The 23,411-nt window shown below is 34.4% G+C and overlaps 1 protein-coding gene and 1 long non-coding RNA gene across 4 annotated transcripts; one reads left to right on the forward strand and one right to left on the reverse strand.

Annotated features, from left to right (window-relative positions):
• The first annotated feature begins 379 nt into the window (after positions 1-379).
• LOC140016980 (uncharacterized) lies at positions 380-1,408 on the forward strand. The gene is made up of 2 exons (XR_011823267.1): positions 380-678; positions 1,132-1,408. It is a non-coding gene; the product is annotated as an uncharacterized lncRNA (long non-coding RNA).
• Positions 1,409-2,839: 1,431 nt separating this feature from the next.
• On the reverse strand, positions 2,840-10,176 carry LOC140004523 (isoprenylcysteine alpha-carbonyl methylesterase ICME-like). 3 transcript variants are annotated; one of them, XR_011823128.1, is made up of 12 exons: positions 9,614-10,176; positions 7,455-7,531; positions 7,194-7,263; positions 6,958-7,038; positions 6,425-6,499; positions 5,982-6,083; positions 5,756-5,896; positions 4,575-4,640; positions 4,341-4,484; positions 4,100-4,267; positions 3,592-3,780; positions 2,840-3,152 (listed from the first exon to the last, which is right to left on the reverse strand). XR_011823128.1 is itself a non-coding variant. In XM_072070982.1 (12 exons), exons 1-11 carry the CDS (start codon positions 10,030-10,032, stop codon positions 3,619-3,621), a joined length of 1,428 nt encoding a protein of 475 aa, XP_071927083.1. In that variant the 5' UTR covers positions 10,033-10,176; the 3' UTR covers positions 2,840-3,152; positions 3,592-3,618. The 3 variants fall into 3 exon arrangements, 2 of the variants coding, with proteins under 2 accessions (XP_071927083.1, XP_071927084.1); XM_072070982.1 differs by having other exon boundaries at positions 4,100-4,190; XM_072070983.1 differs by lacking the exon at positions 2,840-3,152 and having other exon boundaries at positions 3,467-3,780.
• Positions 10,177-23,411: the final 13,235 nt, after the last annotated feature.

Below are 23,411 nucleotides of genomic sequence, written 5' to 3' on the forward strand. Positions count from 1 at the left end.
GTCTTGAGTGACAAGTGAGTTTCCCTCCCTTTGTAACTCAAACAATAGTGAGTCACATGCTAATAACGTATTACAGGTGTGTGTAATTGAATTTTGAAGTTTGAAATTAACGTATTGGTACCAGAAAAACGTGAAATTTCCACTGAATTTCACAATTCCATTCAAATGAAGAAAATATTAGTACTTAAATGAAACTGTGGATTCCGACTTACTCGTTCGACTTCACCCCTCTCTTTCATTCAAACAGCACAGGTCAATGATGGAAAATTTTCATAACGTACAGGGGATAGAAATTGTGTGGAGATCAATGCATGCACGTTAAAGAAAAAAGAGACATCATTGACTGAGAAATTTGACCGCAAGATGGTTCGTGTTAATAGTGAAAAAAAGGAGACACAAAGGTTGAGGGATTGATGTTTAAAGCTGAGAAAGTGTCGTATAAAAGCAAGGCGACACAAAGGTTGAAGGATGGTATATTTTTTATAGAAGAGATATCACAAATTTGAGGTAACTTAGCAAATTAGTAGCATTCTCAAGGAAAGAAAATATGGTGCATAGAGCAACCATTGGTTTGGTCTTAATCCTCGTTTGGATCGCCATTCTCTTCCATTTGTTTGAACAATCATCGGCTGCTCGCAATCACGTCCGCTTTCTTGCCTTATCTCCCTCTCCCAGCCAGTAAGTATCAGTGATTTGTTAGCTCTCTCTCTTCATGTTTCAAAACCCAAAAAAAAAAAAAAAAAGGCTCTATTCTTTGTCGTTTACCATCTGTTGGCTAACTTTATGAACCTCTCCAGATATTTTTCAGTGACAATAAATATAAGGAAATCACAAGGTTTTTTTTTTTTTTTTGGTGGGTGGGGGTGTGTGTGAGGATGAAACTTGCAGAAAAATGATATTTTGATGATATGAATCTATATTAATTACTGCTATATTTCCTTTTTCTGAGTCAATGCTATAACTTGCCAGTGTGTACTACCACTTGCTAAATTGGACGAATTTTAGTGCCCTAAATTAAGAGTAAATTATAAATTTCTGTTTCTTTTGTATATTTAGGAAGATACATAAATTAATCTGCAACAGAACTAACTATTGTATATTGTCATTTCTATGTTTCTTGTTTGATAACAGAGTACCTGTACCAGCCTCCCCTCAAAGTCCACATTTTGCTTGACGAGATATGCATTGCAAGATTGGAGAAAGGAGCCGTTACCTTCCTCATTTGCCATCGATTTTTCAGGAAGATGATCAAAAGGTTGTAGTTTTTATTTTTCGACACTTCTAAGGTATTTAGCAGACCTGGAAGTTAATAATATGCTATTTCGTCTCTATCTACTTTGGCTTTTTTTGTCCTCCACTAAATCAAAAGGCTCAAGAGTGAAAGAAGTTTACCATATTTCTGGACTCAGTTGAAAATCTAACCCGGGTTTGAAGGGGTAGCTATCGTTTACATTTTGATTTGAACCGTTCTTTCAACCAAAAAAGATGAAAATCTTATGCTCTCTTTTTTTGTTTTGTTAACCAATCTGCAATTGTAGGGAGTAATTCACTTAGGAACTAAATATTCTTGAATTACAAATACTCAATAGAAGAAACTAAATAATTTCATATGCTTGATTCATATACGCAATAGTTCTCTCTTGTCAATTACGTTGCGCTTTGTTGGTAATGCAAGTATGTAATAATTAGAATTTTTTAATATTTAAAAATTCTTTTTTTTACTGAAAAAAATTACAATTACGGACTACAACTTCATTCAGCACAATATAATAAGACACATAAAATAATCAAAAGGCTTATTTTGGGTTTTCCAATTTCCCTGCTGATAATGGAGTCCCAATTTCACCGTCCACACCACCATTCTGTGAAAGATTGAATCAGGAAAAGAAGAAGCAAAAGAGAAGAGGAAACCAACTTTGTCCATGTAACATGAGGATAAAGTTCCTTCTTCTCTTGCTCAATTGTTAGCTAAGCTTACTACGAGTACAAATTCAGGGTGTAGAATGACTTGAGCAAAAACAGTTGTAGTCGCCGTGGAAACCCCCCGGGTCACCTGGGTTACTGAGTTAGTAGGGGAGTGTTTTTCCCGTCGCACTAGGAGCTGAACTTGAAGGACTTCCACCTACACCAATCCTTTTACATTCACCTGCCAGGGAAAGATTCCAACACATGAACTGATCTAAACTGTAACATTAATTAATAATGGGGTAATATACCCCCAAAAAAAAATTCTATGTTTTGGCGTATATACACTTTAGTTCCTTGTGATTTGGAAACCTATAATTCAACCACTTATGATTGTAATTAAAGTGGAACCATTAGATTTTCTGTTTGATTAATGGTCAAACTAGAACAGTCAAACGTTTTCAATAAAACTATTAAAAATTACAAACAAAAAAAAAATCACCCCTCGATATAAGGTTAACATACTATTCTAAATAAAATATAAGGGCAAACTATACTTTTAGAAAATTTTGAGACAAAAATGAAATTTTAGAAAAAAAAAAAAAAAAAAAGGAAGAAGGTATATTTGCTTCGTCATCAATGCTATCTATTGGATTGCTACCACTATGCTAAAAAAGCTTATAATTACTTCGCCTCTTAAAAAGGGGCAAGAATAAATCATAGAAGCACATATAAATTTTTTTTAAAATTATGGCGGTAGCAGTCCAACGAGTAGAATTGAATACGCGGCAAATATAAGCATTTCTTAAATTTTTATTTTTAACTCATAATAATTATCTAAAAGTATAGTTTGCCCTCCAAAATTTTTTTAGAATATTATATTAACCTTAGATTGAGGGGTGGTTTTGTAATATTATGATAATTTTATTTGAAATTTAAAAGAAAATCTAATGGTTTCACCTTAATTATAACCATAAGAGCTTAACTTGTAGAAGGATTACTACAATTGTGGCAATCATCAAGAAGCAACTACAGATGGTAAGACCAGAAGAAATAGGCTTTCCCCAAACCAACTAACTAAGCAAATATAACGTTTATGACCTAGGACTAACATTAATCTTTTGTGGGAGAGAAGCATTGCCGATTGCGCCAGGGGAACTTGGAAGGACTGGGATTTACTACGCTCTAAACTAAGACATCATTTGATCAATGGTTGTCGGAGATGTGTTCATTTTGGCATCCCTTTCCTGTGGATAATAAGAGTAAACAAGGGGTCCTGAGAACTTCATTGAACATATAAAACTGCGCTTTTTTCAATTATTTATTCACATTTTATTTTCAAAATATACGCTCCAGAAAAGCGAAAACACAAAGAAGAAACGTATGCATACTAAAATGGTCAGCACGTTTACTAAAAGTCTAAAGCCAGAAAAAAAAAAAAAAGGTTAATCCTTTACACACAACATGCATTTTGAAAAAAAAAAAAAAAAAAAACCACATGCGTGTGCGGGTGCGTGCGTGTGCGCGTGTGCACATAAAGGGATAAATATTGAACCAAAAATGAAAAAAAGAATGACTATGATTGCTTGTAACCTTCTAGTGATCAGTTTTTTCTCTTAAACATTTTGCTCCCCGTTACATTGTACAATAATTAAAGTTACAAAAAAAAAAAAAAAAAAGGTGTACCGGATATAATTATCCATCAAATGAGTGCTAAAATGGACTGACACTGTGGGCTAACTTCAACATGCATTCAGGTACTAGGCGTTTTTTTAGGGGAGCATTTGCATCTTTGGCGAGCGCTTCAGAGTCTCCATCATGAATTATGGCAACCAAATCTTCAAACATATCGTCTCTACCACCTCTCATTGGGTCCTAACAGTAGAGAAGCCAAGCAAAGAAAAAAATAATGCATCAGCAAAACAAATAATCATGAACTACATGCATAATTTCCTGTGGACTTTGGAAAAGGTGAAATGTAGTTTTAGCAGTGATGCTGCTAATGAAATGAAGTACGTGAAAGTCCAAGTTTTTCTACTTCACATTTTCAACCAACGCATGAGCAATAAAGAAATAACAGACTGTGTTGATGGAATAGGAAAGAAAAAGAATGTGATTCAGTCTAAAGTTGAAATCAAAGCAAGATTCGTTGTGAAAACAGAATACAAGAAACAAGTAAGTGAAGTGCAAGTACCTGAAGAAACAAGTCTGTGTGTGTCTTTCCTTCATATAAAACAGATTCAGCTTTAACTCCAACTTTCCTAAGAGTCTCTGCAAAACTCTTACTGCACAATGGATAAATGATATGCATCGATCAAATTCATGAAGCATGTGAGTCAACAATGATTCCTTCAAGTAACTACTGAAATTGCATATCGGACTTATTAGTAACAATAATCTTTGTAATTGCACTGCACTTGAGGGGAGATCCTTACCTTGAATCTGACGGAATAGAATAATCTCCAGTTCCATGGAATAGAATTATTGGTGGTAGGAGAGAAACCACATTTCTAATATCTGGGTCCTGTACCTTGATTTCAGGAGAATATCGTCGTAGACCTTCTTCCCCTTCCATTATACTGAATTGCAAATCATCAGTAAGATGAGAGGCTAGAGAAGAACAAGTGCATTCTTAAAGAGCAAGGGTTGGAATGGTACTGAACGATTACCTTTCAAAAATTCTACGGTATAAACCTCTACTATGAAAGTGATCAACCAGGTTAAGGAGATTGTATCTGTCCAAAAATGTTAACCAGAGAACGTGAATAAGTAGCATGTTTCTAGGTTGCGGAATGGGGAAACACTAGTTAAGAGGAGTACATGCTCATATGCAATTTGGCTACTAGTTCACATTAAGCAAAACAAGTCATTTAGCTTTCCATCCTCATGAACTAGATACTACTTTGCCATGTATATATCACAGCAGAGACAAACTACTTAAAGGTGTTATGATTTAGTTGAAATCTAGACTCCACTTTTAAGCTGTAGATCAGAATGCCATCAAACTCAAGGTACCACAACAACAATTCAGTCGGTCTGACCAATATCTGAAAACTAGGACCGCCGCATTTTTGGAAAAGCATATTTCTGAGTTTTGCTACTTGAAAATGGTTTCTAAAGCATATTTCTGGAAAAGCATATTTCTAAGTTTTGCCTTAAGAGTCCAGATACTTCTGAGTTTTGCTACATGAAAAAGGTTTTTAAAGCATATTTCTGGAATTGGCAATTTATGAATACCATACATAATTGCAACCATAAATAACTAAATATAATTTCATCAAAATGAAGTAGGGCAGGAAGAGGAGTGATCATTTTCAAACACCATCTTTTTGGTCATATTCAGTTTGCACTCAAACTTCTGCCAACTATAAGCTTTACAGAACTGTTAAATCCTCATCGACCCTTTTCCCGGCTCATTGACAAAAGTTTCAAAGATTTTCCCAGTAGTTATTAATTCTTCTTGCAGAAAGCATGAACCACTTAAACGTAACTTTCCAAGAGCTAGTGAAGCAAATGAAGAGAAAAAAGGCAAAATAGGCAAGGAAAGAAAAAGAAAAACAAAGGAGAAAGCTCTACAAAAATTGCCAAATACTACCTGCGCTTGCTCAGCCCATTCAGAATAGTAAAGGCTTTGATTTTTTTTGTTTTATTAGCACAAGTTATACCAAGACACAAAAGATATGATGGAAACAATCCAGAGCCATTAGCTTGCCACTATTTTTGTCCATTCCCAGCAGATCCAATCAGCTATTGATATTACAAAGATGTGTAGAGCAGATCCTCTGACTATCATGCTTGCTAATTGGAACGTGCTGACTTTTCTATGTCAAGAATTTTAGCATGAACTTACCCTCCAGAAAGACCGAAATAGGCATTAATTTGAGAGACACTCCAAGAAGTGCTTTCTCCTTCACCAGCCTCCTTGATTGCCTGCTCTAGAAGTGCACAAGCAGCAATATGAGCACCTGCTGACTGTCCCATCAAGTAGATTCTGCCAATAAAAATGGCGATTATGAAAACCAGAACTACTATGTCATCTGGATATAGACCATAAGATAACAGCAGATGGCAAATACCTATCAGGATCACCTCCATATTCAGCAATGTTGTTGCATATGAATGAAATACCTCGGGAAGCATCCTGAATCATATCACCCATTGTTCCCTGAGGGAAGTTTCTGCAATTAGCAATCCAGCATCAGATGTAGTTAGAGCCAGTTAGTTAGTGTGATATTCTAGTGCTAAAACTTCAATGAGGATCTTGCCAGCTAAACTTTCTGATTTGTAACCAAAAGCATGGCATGCACTAGGAAAAAATGTCCATTACAAAGTAAGTAAAGTTACTAATGGTACAGCTTTATTCCTAAAAGCATTCAAAAAGAAAATTTAAAATTCTCATGTGCTAAAGCTCAATTTGTACTTGTAAGTCTTCAGATATAAAAGAAACAGGAAATAGAGGAAATATGCCTGATTCTTACTGCAGTATTTGTTTGGTATGCTAGTGGAATGCAACAATTACCTGTAGTCTATGCATGCCACTATAATGTCTCTTTCTGATAACTGTTGTCCCAGAAGAGAACCCCAAGCTTTATACCTGCAATAGGAAAAAAGTGCTTAGATTTGTGAAGAAAATAAAGAGGACAGACGAGGCAATAAAGGCCAAGCATGATAAAATATTCACAAAGAGCTGTATGCTTCAATTTGAAACCTGTCTCTTGAGATTTATACTTTGGACAATCAAGATTATCAAAAATCAACTGAAGTTTGAAAATTTGGTAGCTTTTTAACGGTACCTAATACCTGCCTATAGATGTTTAATGTAATTTTAGCATTCACCACAAACGCCAAATATTCACTTTTCTGAAGCAATCAGTCTTACAGACCTCAATGTTACTTCTTCAGTCTTCTTATCCTTCCTTTTTTTTAATCAAATATATGTGCATCTGACCATTTGTATGAATCAGACTTTGCATATTTACTTCTATAAAGTTATGACATTTGATAAGTTTTCCCGTATATTGACCAAGCGAAAACCAAAGCATAACCACACACCCAATTATCCAGGCTCCACCGGTTATGAAGGCAACAACTGGCTTTGGTCCATCACCATTTTTCGGTAAGTACAAATCTAGCCTGCATCATTAAGATCTTTCTTCAGTTAATAAACCCATCGAACAGAAGCAAAGGACTCAGCAAATAATGCATGATTGAATAAGAAGGTAAATGCAGTGAGCTGGCTTAATGAATGCAATTACCAGAAAACAAAATTAGTAATACTTAAGTTATACCTATTTCTTGGTTGATCACCGTAAACAATACCTCTCTGCACTTGACTGGAACAGAAGTAGTAATACCCAACTGTAACATTCAAGCACTAAAATTATGCATAGCATTTCAACAGCTATAACTGGCTCATGAAAATATACCTATTTAAATCAGGAAATAAGAGATAAATAACAGAAGTCACACAAGTGGGATACCACATAGTCTATGCAAAGAGATGGAGGCCAAAAAGTATTCCTTTAACAGAGATCATTAAACATCCAAACCTTGAATGAAACCAGGAATGAGTAGGAATGCATAACAGCCAAGCGAAAGAAATCTGGTCACCCACCTGTAGCCTACCCTGAATAAGATAAATGATCAGAAATCATGTAGACGTTAAAATAGACTGAGGAGAAAAGATCATCATTTTCAAAAGGACATAACAATATCAAAATGAACAATCTTTTGCTCTATATAGTTAAGAATGGAAGCAGTAATCAATCATACACTTGATCATCATAATGCTTGTTTCTTAATTATGATTGTTCTCATTCCACTATTATCTGCACAGTCCAGGTACAAGGTATAGTGCTATTTGTATTTCTCAGTCCAATTGATAAAATATTGGCCAATCCAATTTTCTCAAAAAAAAAAAAAAAAGGGAAAGAGAGAGAAATGTGTACATCCAATGCAAAACAATCAAGATATCAAAACCCTGTGATCAAAAGTATAGCTAATAAGCAGTCTATACTAACATTATCACTGCTCAATTCATTATTCAAACTTAAAAAATAATTAGTCAATTTTCCATAGAATTTAAGATAAAACACTGAATTTTCATATTTATTTACATCTATAACCATATGAATGGTGAATGTCAATTAGTTACAGAAAGAACAGAAAGAAAACGACAATGAAAGGTACTTGATAAGCCTCAACCTGCTGCATATACTGCAGATCACTACAGTGCATCAAACTGCACTCAGGTTACGTAGCAAAATATCAGATATGCCAAGGACAGCGTTCTTTAGGCTGTATAATAACTATACTTTGAAGGCTAAACTATTGTTTAAGCCAATTAGGTATTATCCTTTTCTTTTTTTTTTTGTTTTGTGGGGGGGGGGGGGGGGGGTGGTTGGGGACTGAAGAGAACAGCTGCTTTTATATAATTTTGAATACTTCAGAATACTTAGATATTTTAGATAAATGCTAAATATTATGTTGATAACAGGTTGTATCAGCATAACTCCAAGAAGAGGAACTTCTTGTCTCAGATAGCTAAATTTGCTTTAATATACCACACTTTTGCATCATTGAACTAGTTTCACTTTGAAAAGGGTGTTGGTACGCTTTGCTGACATATGTCTCAACGTATAAGAAGTCTAGCAGATAATTGCTACCGGTTAAACAAATTGTAGACTAGAGGAACATCTATGCACGCATGTAGGTATAATGTCAGATTACTACACATGTCAAGGTAACTACAATGCTCTAAATACTATCACCAACCTTGTTGAGGCATAAGCCTAAAGAGATCCCCAATCAACAATTCTATAACTTCATTGAGAGTAGCATTAATTAATCCACAAAAGGGCGCACTTTCAAAATAAAATAACTTGAACCGTTTTAACTTAGACATCCAAGTGCACGACCTAGAATAAATGTAGGAAGACTCTCATTAGATGTTCCTGGGCATTTCTCGTTAAAAAATCTTCAAATCATTGTGAGTAGATAGAGCACCACATCAACAACGTAATGAAGGTAGACGGAGTGAGAAAAGTAAAAAATGTTAAAGAAGTCACCCATTTATGTGATCTAGCTAGCTTAAAGAGTTCGAATGAGGGTCATAAAAGTGCACAAGAAAGTTGTACGCTCAATACGTATCCCAGGATCGTATGATATAGAGCAATCCCTTTGAAAACCTTTGCTCTCATAATGGGGACAATGGATGAGATGTAGGCATAGACATGAAGAGAGTATACTATTTGGAAGGTCGTCAGCAGATTAAGGCATTTGAGTCTTTCTTTGCCAAACAAATGCTAGAGAACTTATTCAATCACTGAAGGACAGCTTTACCTACCTCTTCATTTCATGGATAATTACTAGAATTATCCATTGTTATACATTACTAGAATTAGCTAACGCTTACCCAAATCGCTTCTGGATAATCAATTTATTTGAAATAGTAGTTACTACATCCTACAAAGTTTGCCTATATACTATGTGCTATTAGACTTTGGAAGGTAAACAATATGCAAGAATATCATTTCACTTTCACAGCTAAAAGGCAGAGTTAAGCAGTACACAATTGGCAGTGTACAACTCCAATCTGCTCATTAGTTTCTCAAAGTCAACACCTTTTATCAATTGCATCAGAACCTGCATGAAGTCCATAAAATCCAGCATATAGAATACAGAACAAAAGCACCTTTGAGAAAGTTACCCAAGATATCTCAACAGCTTACAGCCAAGGCGAGTAAGAAGATAAGTATCCGAGGCAGCCCTGCCCATATTTTGTCGAAAAGAGTGACGGCGGCCGCCACCGGAGAGGGAAAAAAGGCTGGTTTCACTAGCGGTCCTCCTTCTCCTTTGCTGCTGCTGATGAGATCCTGAACCCCCAGAAGTAGATGATAAAGTATCAGTGTAACTCAACGTCCTAGAAATTAAGGGCCTTGTCTCAATTTTCATCTCATCCTCAAAAGTTGGAGAAATCAAAATTCTGGTTGTGGCGGCCATATCATCCTCTGATCCAAACAACATTGTCCCAGCTGAGGCGGAAGACGTTATTGGGATTATCTCAGATGATGATGAGGATGATGAAGAGGGATTTGGATTAGATATAGGAAGTAATTGAGGTTGCATTTTTATTATGGCAATAATTTGTAAGAAAGATGTCTCTTTTTTTTGTTGGATTAATTAAGGTTTATCTATGTTATCTTCGTCGGAGTCAGTCGGAAATCATGCTGGGATCATGGAATGTTTTTGACTGTTGTTAAAGTAATTGGTTGAAACTGATAAATTTGGAAAATATGAATAGGGGCAGGTTGAATGCATAAGAGCAGAGCAGAGCAAAGAAGACGGGAGATCTAATGATTCTTGTTAGTTTGGTTGTGAGAATGGCGGATTTGGATTGGCGCTTGGAACTCGGAAGGGAAAAGGTAGGACCAGGGACACGATTGGTCCCGCATGCTGTGGTTTGCTATATGATATTCTGGCAAGAGAAACTGTCAGAGACGTTTGGAAAATTTGACTGGTGGGCTTTTTTGTCTTTTTATTATTGTTCCATTATTACTTCTTCGATTAGGAAAATTCATGGATCTCTTACTCTGGAGGTTGGGAACAACATATGTTTTGAGTCTTTTAGAAGGAAAGAAAGACAAAAAGTAAATGAGAAAAACACTTTTCTTCTTCATTAATGAGGTAGATGAAGCTATGAAATCAAATTCTCATTTTCCAAATGTTACTATGGTTCAATTCCTCCTCAAGTTGGAATGATAATTTTTTAGGGTGAGTTTAGGTAAAGTGCCAATATCCTCAAAATACCCTTGGAATTTTGTTGGCTAGGTAAACACATAACCAAACTTTGGTTCTACTTCAAAAAGTAAATAAATAAATAAAAAAGAAGAGAAAAAAGGAACGCACCTTTAAAATTGAAAGAAATGAAGCTTAATGGAGTACAGATACAAATAATAGATGAAGATTTTAAAACATTATAGTATATTTTTCTTTCGATTATTTTGATTGAATATTATGAAAACTACTCACTATCCATATGAGATGAAACATTTGATTATCCCAAAGAAGACGGAGTGTCCTACATGCATGAAAAGGTGGTGATAAAAAAAAATTTTATTGAAAACTCTTCATTTACTGTTACTCTATATTCAGGGGAAGGAGAACCGAAAGAGGTCAAGGGGAGAATTTGGGGACTGAACTACCATCGATCTAAACGAATACCTACGCACTCGTTGGCAAAATTTTTTCAAGAAATTTGGATTTAAAATACAATGATCCCTTGACCTGCACTCAATTAGATTCTTAGAATACACTTGTTGATCAACTACTCTAGGAGTAGTTGGTTATAAATCTCTCTTCTTTTAGTTTCGTTTCTTTACACGTTAAAGCTCTTTTTCTTGCTGGTGGGACCCCTTACAATGGTACTATAACTAGACATACATCAAAATGCAGGGAGATTTGGAAAACAACTTTGTTTTGTTTGGTTTAACTATTTTTGAAGTGTTTTTGAAATATTTTACTATAGTAACATGTATGAAAAATTTTTAGTATAAATGTTTTAGTAATGTTTCTAGAGGTTTTTTTGAAATATATTTAAAAAATTTTAGAATACTTTAAAAATTAACACTACACTTCACCACCACCTCCCACTACCTCCTTACTTCTCTCTCCTCCCCTCCCTGTCCCTCTTCCTTCTCCTCCTCCTCTCTCTTCTTTCTCCCTCCCCTTCCTCCTCTTGCCCGCTTCTGTTTCCCTCAACCCTCCTTCCCTCCCCTTCCCCATCACCCCCTGCACTTCCCCTCCCTAGATCTATTCTCAACCAAATCGAGACCTTTGGTTGCGGCCCTCGTGACCAAAAGGTCCTGACCTTCTAGTCACGATCAGAGGCCTCAATCTAGTCGAGGCTAATTTTGGGGAGGGGAAGGGTGACAAGAAAGGGGAGGAGAGGAAGAAAGAGGGAAGGGGAGGAGAAGAGCAAGAAGGCGGGGGGAGAAAGAAGAGGGAGGGGGTAGTGACAGGTGGAAGAAGAAGTTGTTGTAGAATTCATTTTTTCAATCTTTTTGTAATAAATTTATGAGTTATTTTTGATATATTATGTGGATACGATATTCTTGCAAATGTTTTTATTTGTGTATGTATGTGAAAAGTTCGTTTTTTCAATAATAAGGCAAATGAAGTTGTTTTACACATCTTGCTGAAAAACATTTTTCACTAGAAAATGATTTTTGCCGCAATTAAGCAACCAAACAACGGAAGTTGGGGAAAATATTTTCGAGACAATGTTTTCAGTCCAAACAAATAGACCCTTGATAGCTAAGGTTTTCGCCCACTCCTCTAATGGCGAATGGCATTATCTAAAAAAAAAGTTTAATGGCAAATGGCAAGTCACACTCCACCAGTATCTTAGCACTACTACGTATTTGACATAGATGGGCATTCACTCAAATTAATTTAAACCTGGAAGCGAACGTAAACCCAACATTGGAAAATTGACGTGTTGGAAAGCTTAAATAAGCTCTTTTATTCGTGCTAAAACCAGCAAAAATCTTTAATTCTCTATTTTTGAAATCATGAACTGGGTCAAGCAAGAGTAATTAATATGTTTGTAGCACCTTCAGTCCAAATGTAATCAATGAACTTTGCAGTAGAATTAGGTTGACCATTCTTGTATCCTATTAACTTTCAGCTGTCAAGTTTTGAATTCGTCTGCTATTTAGTGCAGGTTTTTTCTTCACAACGTTTATTATAACTTGGTAATTAATTAGAGAAGCGGCTCACCTCTAATACTTAAGTTGACAAATTCGACAATCCGGTCACTGTGATAGGGACTAGATCCACTTGTTATTTTCGTCCTTACCTTGTTTTTTCCGCCCTCCCCTGCAAGAGTAGATTTAGTTGAGTATGCTATATCAGTGGAAACCAATTTTGCCAATTATTCATATGCAACTATCAATTTAACTGCTTTTAATTCTTGACACGTTTACTCGTTCAAATCCCTGAAACCATATTAAGATCACTATCGGCACTGAAAGAGTAAAAATGATTCGGTCATAATAAGAATCAATTTGTTAGTGTTAATGAAACACATAAAAATGACTGAGAAATGAGAGTCTATCATGTGAGGGGTAAATGCTGTTAAAATTGCAAGATGGTAAAAAAAAACCTAAAACGAGTCTAGTTCAAGTAGAAAGTTTGTACGAATACCATTTTTGCTCCAGTATAAGTCAATAGAATGTGAAATTGCCATCCTTGACACGATAAGGAGTGTGTTTGAATATAAGACTATTTGATAAAAGTTTTAGATTAATATTGTAATAATTTTTATGGTATGATGTGTGTAATATAAAAAGATTGTTGAGAAGATTGAAAGGTTCAGAAAAATATATATATATATTTATGATGCAACCTTTATTTTTGTGCAAATAATTACTCATAAAGGATATGTAAAGTGTAAACTACAGCATCCACGATTGGCAAAATTCTATCCTAGCTTTGCCAACTTATTTAGCTGTTTAGAATTACTTCTGGGCTTAAATAGTACGTAGGTCTTGACACAATCAAGCAGGAGTCCATGCTTTACTACGCACAAGAAATCAATTCAGCATTATGATTTCAGCAGCATAAACACATCCTGAAGGCTTTCTAATCCCTTTGAATTGGAAAATTAAAACTTTTAGAGTCTGTTTGGTTGGAAGTAAAATGTTTTCCTTGAGAAAATATTTTTCGTGGAAGTAATTTTCCATGAAAATCATTTCCCTTTCATCATTTTCAGGTGTTTGGTTAGCTTATTGAAAATATTTTCTTACTTCATTTTTCTGGTGTTTGTTTAACTTTTGAAATATTTTTACTTTTATTTCTATCTTTATTTTCTACACATTATAACTACATACTTCTTCCCATGCAAAATAAGAAAATTTATCTCATTGTTTAACTTTAAAAAATCTTGGAAAAATGTATATATGAATAAAAAATATCTCCTTAAGCAATAAACAAATTGCTGGCCATTTAGTGTCAAATATCAATCACATGCAATGCTTATTGTGACATATATCTTGCACTCTCACTCCTGAAAATTTCTCTGAAAAAGAATGTCCCTATTATAATTACTAGCATAGGATGAGCAGGATGAGATTTTTTTTTTATTTTGAATATACTAGGGGGAGGGTTGGGTTGGATGGTATGGGGGAGGACGTGTAAGGAAGAGGTCTTGGGTTTGAATCCTCCTGTTTACACAAAAAAAAAAAAAGAACATACTACAAGATGTTTTCAGTAAGTTTGGAACATATTACAGGCGGGATACATGCATTTCGGAAAACAACTTCAGTAAATTTGGAAGGGAAGTTATTAAGATGAGTGAAAATATTTTATATAGGAAAATGTTTTCAGTAACTTTTGTGCAACCAAACACGGGAAATTAGAAAAATATTTTCACCCGAAACAAACGGATCCTTAATCAATTCTGTGATTGACGTACGTATCAAAATAAGATTGATCACATAATGGTATTGCATCATTAGCACCTGAAAATGGAATGAGATAACCTGTGCCTTTTTTGTCATGTATCAGTCACCCTGTGCTTTCTGCTCGCTGTGTATCAAATAGTCAAGAACACACTTGGGACGAAAGATACTGCGGAATTGCAACATTTTGATTGGGCAAGCCCGCAACTCGGCCTGCTTTGTCAAAGCCATCCATCCTTGCATGTCTCTAGAGTTTTTATGTGTAAACTTGGCCTTTTCGAGACAACATTTTATCTAACATATGTTGTACATTATTCTCAAAATCCAATTTAATTGATAGAAACATTAGTTAGATGGTATTGGAATGCTTGGTTCTCAATTTTTTTCTTTTTCTCCTTCCCCATATAAGACTTCGCGTCCAGTACCCTTCAACCAGGAGAAAAAAAAACACGCGCACACACGCACACACATTGTTGTAGTTGTAGGTAATGTGTTATGCAAAGTACATACCGAGACATGTTTTCAACTAATAAAGTCCATTATAGCGCTGGTCCATTATATTTTAGATGACGAAGCAATTAGAACCAGTTTTTTGACTAATTAATTTTTTTAACATAAAAAAATTCTATTGCCATAAAAGTGGATAGTCGAGCCAATATAGCCATGAGACGTTACGCAACTACTAAACAATTCTTTTGGACAAAGAGATGACTAACGCATAATCATTTAATGGACTCGTATCAGCAGGAAATTTTTGGTACGTAACGTTTAGAAGATAAGGAAGCATGACAGGAAAGTCCTTTCTGTGGTTTCAGAAACAGCCAATTGAAGTGACTGAATAAGCAAATTATATAATAGATGAAAACATTTGCGTCTAAACAACAATAAAAGTAATTGTGTTGATTGCTAAATTACGAACTCTCCATAGTGCATAACTTTTCTTAGGATAACATATATTAATTTTTATGATAATTGTCCTTGCATATTCGGCCAGTTGGCATTCATTCATCATCTTTCAAAGCTTTTGAAGAAGGTTTGAGCTTGTGCCACTATGGGCTTCCAAGTCAAAGAAGCAATCTTTTTTTACACATGTTTCGGCCTTTCCTTTGATGAAAGGACCTGGACTGGACTAGTGCTCGGCCGTTTTGTGTATTGAAGTTATCCTCAAGCACAAGATTTGCATTCACTTTTCTTGTCAGGTGCTGATTAGGGAATTTTTTTTCCCCTTCTTTTTCTACGTTCAAAGGCCAAACTTTGCCATATATGTAGCTAATAGCTTAGTGGAGTGCTAACTGACAAAAATTTATGTAAATGAAACATGATGGAATTGCATTTACTTTTCATGCTAATTATTGTTGAATTGATAAAAAGAAAATTAATTTGGTACAATTTACGTAAAAAATTGACATAATTGAATGATTATAAGGTACAACGACTGCAGACAATGATTAATCCAAGTAAGTAGGCAATGTCATTTAAGAACACAACAAACAAGAATAAGAATTAGCTAATATTCAGTTCTTATCATCTTTTGACATATATGCACCACATCGAGCTAAGCAGTTCAGAAAGTGAAAAATAGATCAAAAGTCAATTGGCTTGATATATAACTTCAAGAACCTCTCCATTTGCTAATCTAAGACTAAATTGATGGGGTTTATTCTCTTTAATATTTATATAGGCTGCAGGAAAAGGTTAAATTCTCTGATGGGAATGCAGGTGGAAATAAAGCAAAAAGCTAGCACGAAACTATTAAACAATAAATCCTTCAAGAATCCTTGTTGCTCAGAAACCTGTCAGTAATTTCTTTCTTTTTTTTTGTAAAATTATTTGTCTGCTTTTTGGTGCTTCACTTTTCTAGCCAATGTGGTGGAAAATCCCAAGCAATATAATTGTGGCTACTGTTTCTTCTTCTTCTTTTTTTTTTTTTGGTAATTTTTTAATATCCCACTCAGTACCATGTCGAGTTTTATCCAGATAAGCGTCCTATATTGTTTACTATAGCAGCAGCTTTGTAGATATTTTGCACGTAAGTTGTTCCTTCTTTTCCTGCAATATTCCAATATCTTATGGACATGGATGATTTAGACTGTAAAACGTGGTATTTAATTCTACAAAGTCTTAAGCTAGGATAAACTACACGTGACATAAGCTATCATTTACTCGTAATCATAATTTAATTAACAGCTCCTTTATGTTTAGAATCCAACTAGCTAGCTTTATCCATGCCTACCCTTGACCCTCCTAGGGCAGCCAGAGTTCATGAACTGCCAACTTTCTTGGCTACTTCTTTAGTAATCCTAATCATCATATAAATCTAACTTAATCCCCAAATCAACTAAGATGTGGAGAATTCGATTCAAAACGGGCCCCTCGCTAATAACATTTGAAGTGTACACGGCTGTGATTTCTTGAGTTGGAACTCTGCTCAAGTTCAATGGATTATCTCTATCTATATTCCCAAGATTGAGAAGCTCCAGGAACTTTTGCTGCAATTTGCCAACTTTCATTATGAACCCTTTTTTTATTAGAGATTTAATGTCATGACCATCCTAGCTAATAGACTCTTTTCTTTTTCACTGGAGAGGAGTGAGACATAAGAAGCGGGAAGGGTAGGGGATTTGAATAGAACCATAAATTTTTGCTGCAATTTGTCAACTTTTATAAGTGCTTAAAAGACAAAGATGACCATAAATTCATTCCGAACCCCTTTTTATTATCAGAGAGATTTAATATCATGATCATCCTAATAATTTTTTTTTTTAAATTTTCTCTAGGAGGAGGGGTGAGACTTAAGAAAGAAGGGGGAAAGGTTGGGGAATTTGAGTAGGACCTCTAATTCTTGGCCTCAATCATCCTAATAAACTTGTTACATTGTCATCAAGCAGAAGTAATAAATGAGACGAAATTTTTCATCAAAAGAACTTTTCGGGCTAATCATTCTCCTATGAGCAAGAAAATTTACACGTGCCATTTGACATGAGTTTTAGTCCCGACCATGAAATATGGTACATTAAATCTTTACACCATGTGCATTGGTGAATTATGCATTCAGAAATGGTCTTTTCATGCATCTATGAGCAAGAATCAGATATTCCATACCGTGCGTTGATAGTTTTCTTCAATTTCTTTAATTTGTAGCCATTGGAGATGATTGACGAGCCCTAACAATCCTGCATATCCAAGTAGCCAGACCCATAGATCTCTTCTCTTCCCCCCCTTTTCCTTCCCCAAGCTTCTTGTGAAACATCTCAGTGAAATATGGCCAACTTTAGTTAGATTCCCTAAACGTGGTACTTAACCTCTTAAAGCCTCGAAAAAGAACTAAATTTGATTCCTGAAGAAGGGTCTGTGGCTGCATGGCATGCGTGCATCATCAATAACTATTGATTTTAGTAATAATTAAGTATCTCAATTAGGGTCCCGTTGAAATTTAGTCACTGTTTTTTTGCTTCATTACGGAGAAAAGAAGATCCTTTATAAGCTACTCCATTTTGCGAAATTCGTAAACCTAAAAAGTAAAATTGATCTGTAAATTAAATACATATGGAAGTTGAAACAGGTAAGATTCTATTCGTCCAGTCATTAAAGAAATTAATAGATAATAGTGAAATCTTTTCTAAAATCAGGAGAAAAGCATAGGAATACGCGTGGAATTTGATCAACATCATACAGAATGGTATCGTCAGCATTTCCCTTATCCTTTGAGAATCAGAATAATTAAAATCTTTTTATCCTAAATCCAATGAGAATTGTGTAAAATGACTCTAGACGAATACGTGGTTTATCATCAAAAGGTTCAAAATGTCCGAGAGGACAAATGGTATTAATTCATTCATCAAACTCAATGGCCTCAAAACTATATGATCGTGCAAAACTTATTCTTCTTGCCTATGTTATCTTCCATGAATTGCTGTACAAGATTATGGTTCCCTACAATGATGGAGCCAAGGGGCTGATGGGGGGCTTGAGTTTTGAAAATTTTAATTCATATTGTGTAAAAATATGTATAAAATAAAGTTGCCCCCTTCCCAATTTTTTACAATTTTAGTTTATATTATGAGAGTTCATATATATGTAGGGATGGAGCGGAGCCAAGGGGGCTGATGGGGGGCTTGAGTTTTAAAAATTTTAATTCATATTGCGTAAAAATATGTGTAAAATAAAGTTGTCCCATTTCCCAATTTTTTACAATTTTAGTTTATATTATAAGAGTTCATATATATATATATATATATATATATATATATATATATATATATATATATATATATATATATATATATATATATATATATATATATATATATATATATATATCACTTTTGAATTAGTTTTTTTCTTCAAAAAAAGTTACATATATATTTTAAATACCTTTATAATTAAAGTTAATATTTGATATTTTTAGATGTCATATATTTAAATAGATGAACATTATTTTGAACATAACATATTAAGATAATTTTGGCTCCCCAGGAAATAAAATCCTCACTCCGTCACTGGTTCCCTACACGTTTGCTCAAACAAATAATCCATACATGCCATGTCTAAATTAATACATTATGCTTGTTTAAATTGTACCTACCATTGAAACCGAAAGATGCTAAAAGAGGCATATACTTGTTAATGTTCCACTCAATTCTGCCCTTATTCAGAGATGGTGTATTACTGCGACCTCAGATTTAAGAGCAGTGCAAGAACCTCTAGGGTACTTGCAAGAAGTATATGCCCTATACTGAATCATTTTTATCTGGATTAAAACTTGAAAAGATGTGTTCCTAATCCATTTAAAACAAAATTTTTCCTTTCTTGGGGGATATTCTCCCAGAACTTACATTTGCCAATAATTTAAAGGGCATTCTCTGGAATAAAAATCCAGAATCGTATGCTTAGGATCATCTTTCCAATACTTTGGAGGCCTAATCTCTACCTTGTTATGACATTATTCCGTATTATATTTGGCCGGACACGTTCATGAGAAATAGAGAATCTCAAATTCATGAGAGCGTGGCGACCGAATTAAAATGAAACATATTGACTTCAATGTTCCATCTTATTTCCCAGGCATTAGTTCTATTGACGTCAGTTTAAGGTATAATTTTGTCCTCAAACCCTTGCTTCTACTGCTGTTTTTTGTTTGGCCACTAAGTCATATTCATACGCATCGCCATTTTAAAGTTTTGTTTTATATTTCTTTTATTTTTTTGGGGGAATTCCTTTAATCACCAAGGCCTGCTGCTGTTCAATTTAAATCTCAACTCTATAATAGTGTACCAACACAAAATCCAGGGCTAATTTTCTTTCAACCAAAAAAATTAGAATAATAAGGATGTCATGGACAAAGTAATTTTGAGAGTTATAAACTACCATTGATTATTAATTTTTTAAATAATTTGTCATTATTTAATCTTTTCTCTATATTATAGGTATTTCCATCGCCAATTCTAATTGTTAGATACTTTAGCGACTCTTATCTAATCTTTAGTTACTTTACGCACACATACACGCTCTCTCCCCCTGTACCAACCAACCTACCATTCACCCTAATCTTTAGATACTTTGACGGCTCTTATCCCAACCAACATAAGTTAATTCAATTGATAAGAACAAGTTACTTTCCTACAAAAAGATCACGTTTTTTTAATTTCGTTGTTAATGTAAAAATTGTGTTAATAGGTGATTTGTAAGAATCCCTATAAGCGATCCAGGCAAATTCCTCATAAAAAGTCGTAACCTATGATCCCAAGGGCATGATCAGAATCAAACCCACCAAACTTCTTTTTACCAAAAAAAAAAAATTCCTGACCAGCACCATGTGTCGTCCCTCTAGCTAGTTAAATCTAGTTATGCAAGTAGAATTGTATACTTGCACATACACAAAATATTATTTGTTCAAGTAGAACTTTACATTAAACCTTACAGATAAGATAAAACTACAGAAAATATGAAGCAACCGTACATGAAAGAACCTGTAGGCGGGGCAAAAAGGCGCAACAAGAGAAAAATTGCCATCCTACTCAGACCCATGACTTGCATGGTTTGTCCCTGGTCCATTGGTTGAAAAGCCTTAGAATATTTGGTGCCCCTGCCGTGCATGCCTTCTTTTGTTCGTCGTAATTTGGTACAGAATCAATTTTTACAATGACTTATATTCAAATATAAAAATTGTACCCATAAAACGATTCATAAGAGAGAGAGAGAGAGATTCCTATGTAATATCACGAACCAAAACAGTATGCTAATCAAACTTCAAATTACAAAAAAAAAAAAAAGATTTACTCAACATGTTACATCCTGCATTTTGTAGTGCAAACTCTTTGAGAATAATTGAACTATATTTGACTTGTTGTTGAAATTTAATTTGCTTATTACATGATTCCAGAAAAAAAATATGTTTAAGTTGGGAAACTCTATTTAGGAATGCATTCGGGACAAATCTTTTGGAAAGTCTAGCATTGCTGTGGATGAAGTTATGAAAGGGAAAACCATAATCTCTACAAAAATTGCTGATATTGTGAAAGGCAATAAGATCTATATTTTTGGCACTAGATTTGGTTAGTCTTCATTCGTAATGGAACTGACCACATGTTTCCTAGCCACCAAAGAAACATCTCATGTCAATGTGGACCAACAACAAAGGTGAAAGAAATTTCTTTATCTAGAAACAATCTCTATCTTTTTGCTTATTGGTAGCAAAACGAAAGCGTTAATCTACTGCAGTTATTATGGTCCGATGTAATCGCCCACCGATTGGTATATATGTCTGTTCCAGATCAGAATAAACTTTAAGAAATTTCTAACTACACATGTATAGTTAATAGCTTTGATGTGCTATATAGTGTATCTTCTTACAAAGAGAGGTAACTGATATTAAACACTTGCAGATAAATCTGGGAGACTCCATCATCCCTTTTAAAGTAAAAGAAGATGTAAAAGTAAAAGAAGATGTAAAGTGCTTGAGATTTGGAAGGTGAGTTTTTCGGGAGTTTGTCTAAAATTTTACTGTAACTTATTGTAGAAGTTTTTAAAAAAATTTTTGAAATGTGTAGATTTTTGAATATTTTGAAGTGTATAGTTTAAAAGTTTTGAGAAATTTTTTGAGGTTACTGTAGCTAAAGTTTTTAAAAAACTTGTAGCAAACAAATTTGGCAAAAAACTTGAATTCCAAACAAGGTTGCCTAAAAAACTCTCGTGCTTATAATATAAAGTAATTAATGTTTTACGATGTTTTTAAACTTATCTTTTTTTAGGAAGAAAAAAATGAATTTTAAAAAGCGGGGAGGGAAAAAGGAGATTTGAATCCAAAATCTCAAAATCTTAGGATCTCAAACTAAATCACTAGACTAAAACTTCCTCGACAAATTATGTACTTTAAACATCAAATTGACCTAACAAGAATCTAGTTGCAATAATAACTTTCTAGGATGTGTTGTTTATTGTTAGAATTAGAATAGGAATAGGAAAAGGGATGATGCTAGCTCTCGTGGGTTGGGGTAGTGGGGGTTGGCCAAATGAAGACAATAACGTACATTTGAGTCAGCCACCTAAGGTGGCATTTTCAGTAGTCCAATTCTGTAACATCAGTGATGTTGCCATCCTTCTCAATAGAGAAGAAATGACTGAACACGGCTAGCGATTTCAACAGAATATTTCATATATATGCTGACATATAGGAAATATATATATATATATATATCCTTCTCAATTTTGTTGTTGTGGAGGGTATCATATATGCTGACAACTTAGCAGAAAGATGGACTTATTTCAACAGAATATTACTATTTAGCACCTTCCTTTCCTATTATACCTGAACTATACCAGCACTAGTAGCCAAATACTCGATTTTTTTTTATGCAGAAGCTTAACCTGGAAAAAAAAAATTGCGTGCTCATAAATAATTCCTCATTGTTAATGTTCTTAGCATTTTAAAACAAGAAGTCAGTGAAATCACGGAGTGAGTTACAACTCAAAGTGCATTATACTTACTCTGGAAAGTGAATAAACTACATGACAATCCATGCATGAATTAGCTAGTGATGAGTAGAACAGGTAAAGTTCAAAGGCTGCCAAGACGATCATGTTCACCTTTTAGGTAGGCAAATCAAGGTTCAGCTCGTTTTTCCCACAAGTACATGCATTTGACGAAACAAATGGAACCATAAAAATTTTGATCCCGTCGATGTCCTTGATCTTGATTGACAAATGAGTACACTAGCACGATTAAGTAGATCATACATAATTAAATAGCTCTCTCACTACTGGAAGTGGGAGATTTAAGATAATTACAAAAAACCTTTCTAGTTATCCCAATCTTAGTGGAAATCAGGCTTGGCTAATAAGTGGCAACCTTTGTGTCCTTGCGACTTTTTGTGATTTGTAGTATATGATTTGGGTAATAATCCTCCTTTACTTTGTGAGAGGCTATGGTTCCCATTACTTATTCCTGCCACTTGCACATTGTTGATTCCTTATGCCAGGATGAGGGATCTTATATTTTAAATTCTCAAATGAACATGTTGCAAATTGTATTGTTTTAGGAATAGTGATTCTCTGATTGTACTTGTATAGAGCTAGTTTAGAAGAGTGATATATATACAGTTGTACTGTGATGTACTAGGAAATTTTTTTCCTTTGCAATGCTTTTTTCTGATGATTAATGAAAAAATTATTTTTGCTTAATAAAATGTTGTAAATTGTATTAAAATAAACAACCTAGGAGTATAAAATTATTTATTGACTTCACCTAGCCTAGGAGGAGATGCACCATAGCCCAATAGCGTTCAGCTTTGGGCTATGTTTGTCAAAACAAATCATTTTATTTTGAGCTCAAAGCACGCCTTAATTTTCAATACCATACTCTTAAATATCAATTCATCGTTGGATACTGAAATAAGTGCTTTATAACGCTTATATTGTAACAATTTCAAATATTTAAAATATAAAGCACTATCATCATTGAGAGATATGCATTATGGGAATGATTCTCTAAAGGGGTGTAGAATTTTCCAAATATAAGACATTTCAAAAAATTATTGGGACATCCAC

This window comes from Coffea arabica, chromosome 11c (genome assembly GCF_036785885.1).
Source record: "Coffea arabica cultivar ET-39 chromosome 11c, Coffea Arabica ET-39 HiFi, whole genome shotgun sequence".
Lineage (NCBI taxonomy): Eukaryota > Viridiplantae > Streptophyta > Magnoliopsida > Gentianales > Rubiaceae > Coffea > Coffea arabica.

What these genes read in the sequence shown, in the direction of transcription:
- LOC140004523 (XM_072070982.1), bottom strand. Translation starts at nt 10,032, where the DNA reads ATGCAACCTCAATTACTTCCTATATCTAATCCAAATCCCTCTTCATCA. An exon ending in GGTGATCAACCAAGAAATAG is followed by an intron (nt 7,039 to 7,193) that starts GTATAACTTAAG and finishes TTAATGATGCAG; the next exon opens with GCTAGATTTGTACTTACCGA. An exon ending in GTGGCATGCATAGACTACAG is followed by an intron (nt 6,084 to 6,424) that starts GTAATTGTTGCA and finishes TGCTAATTGCAG; the next exon opens with AAACTTCCCTCAGGGAACAA.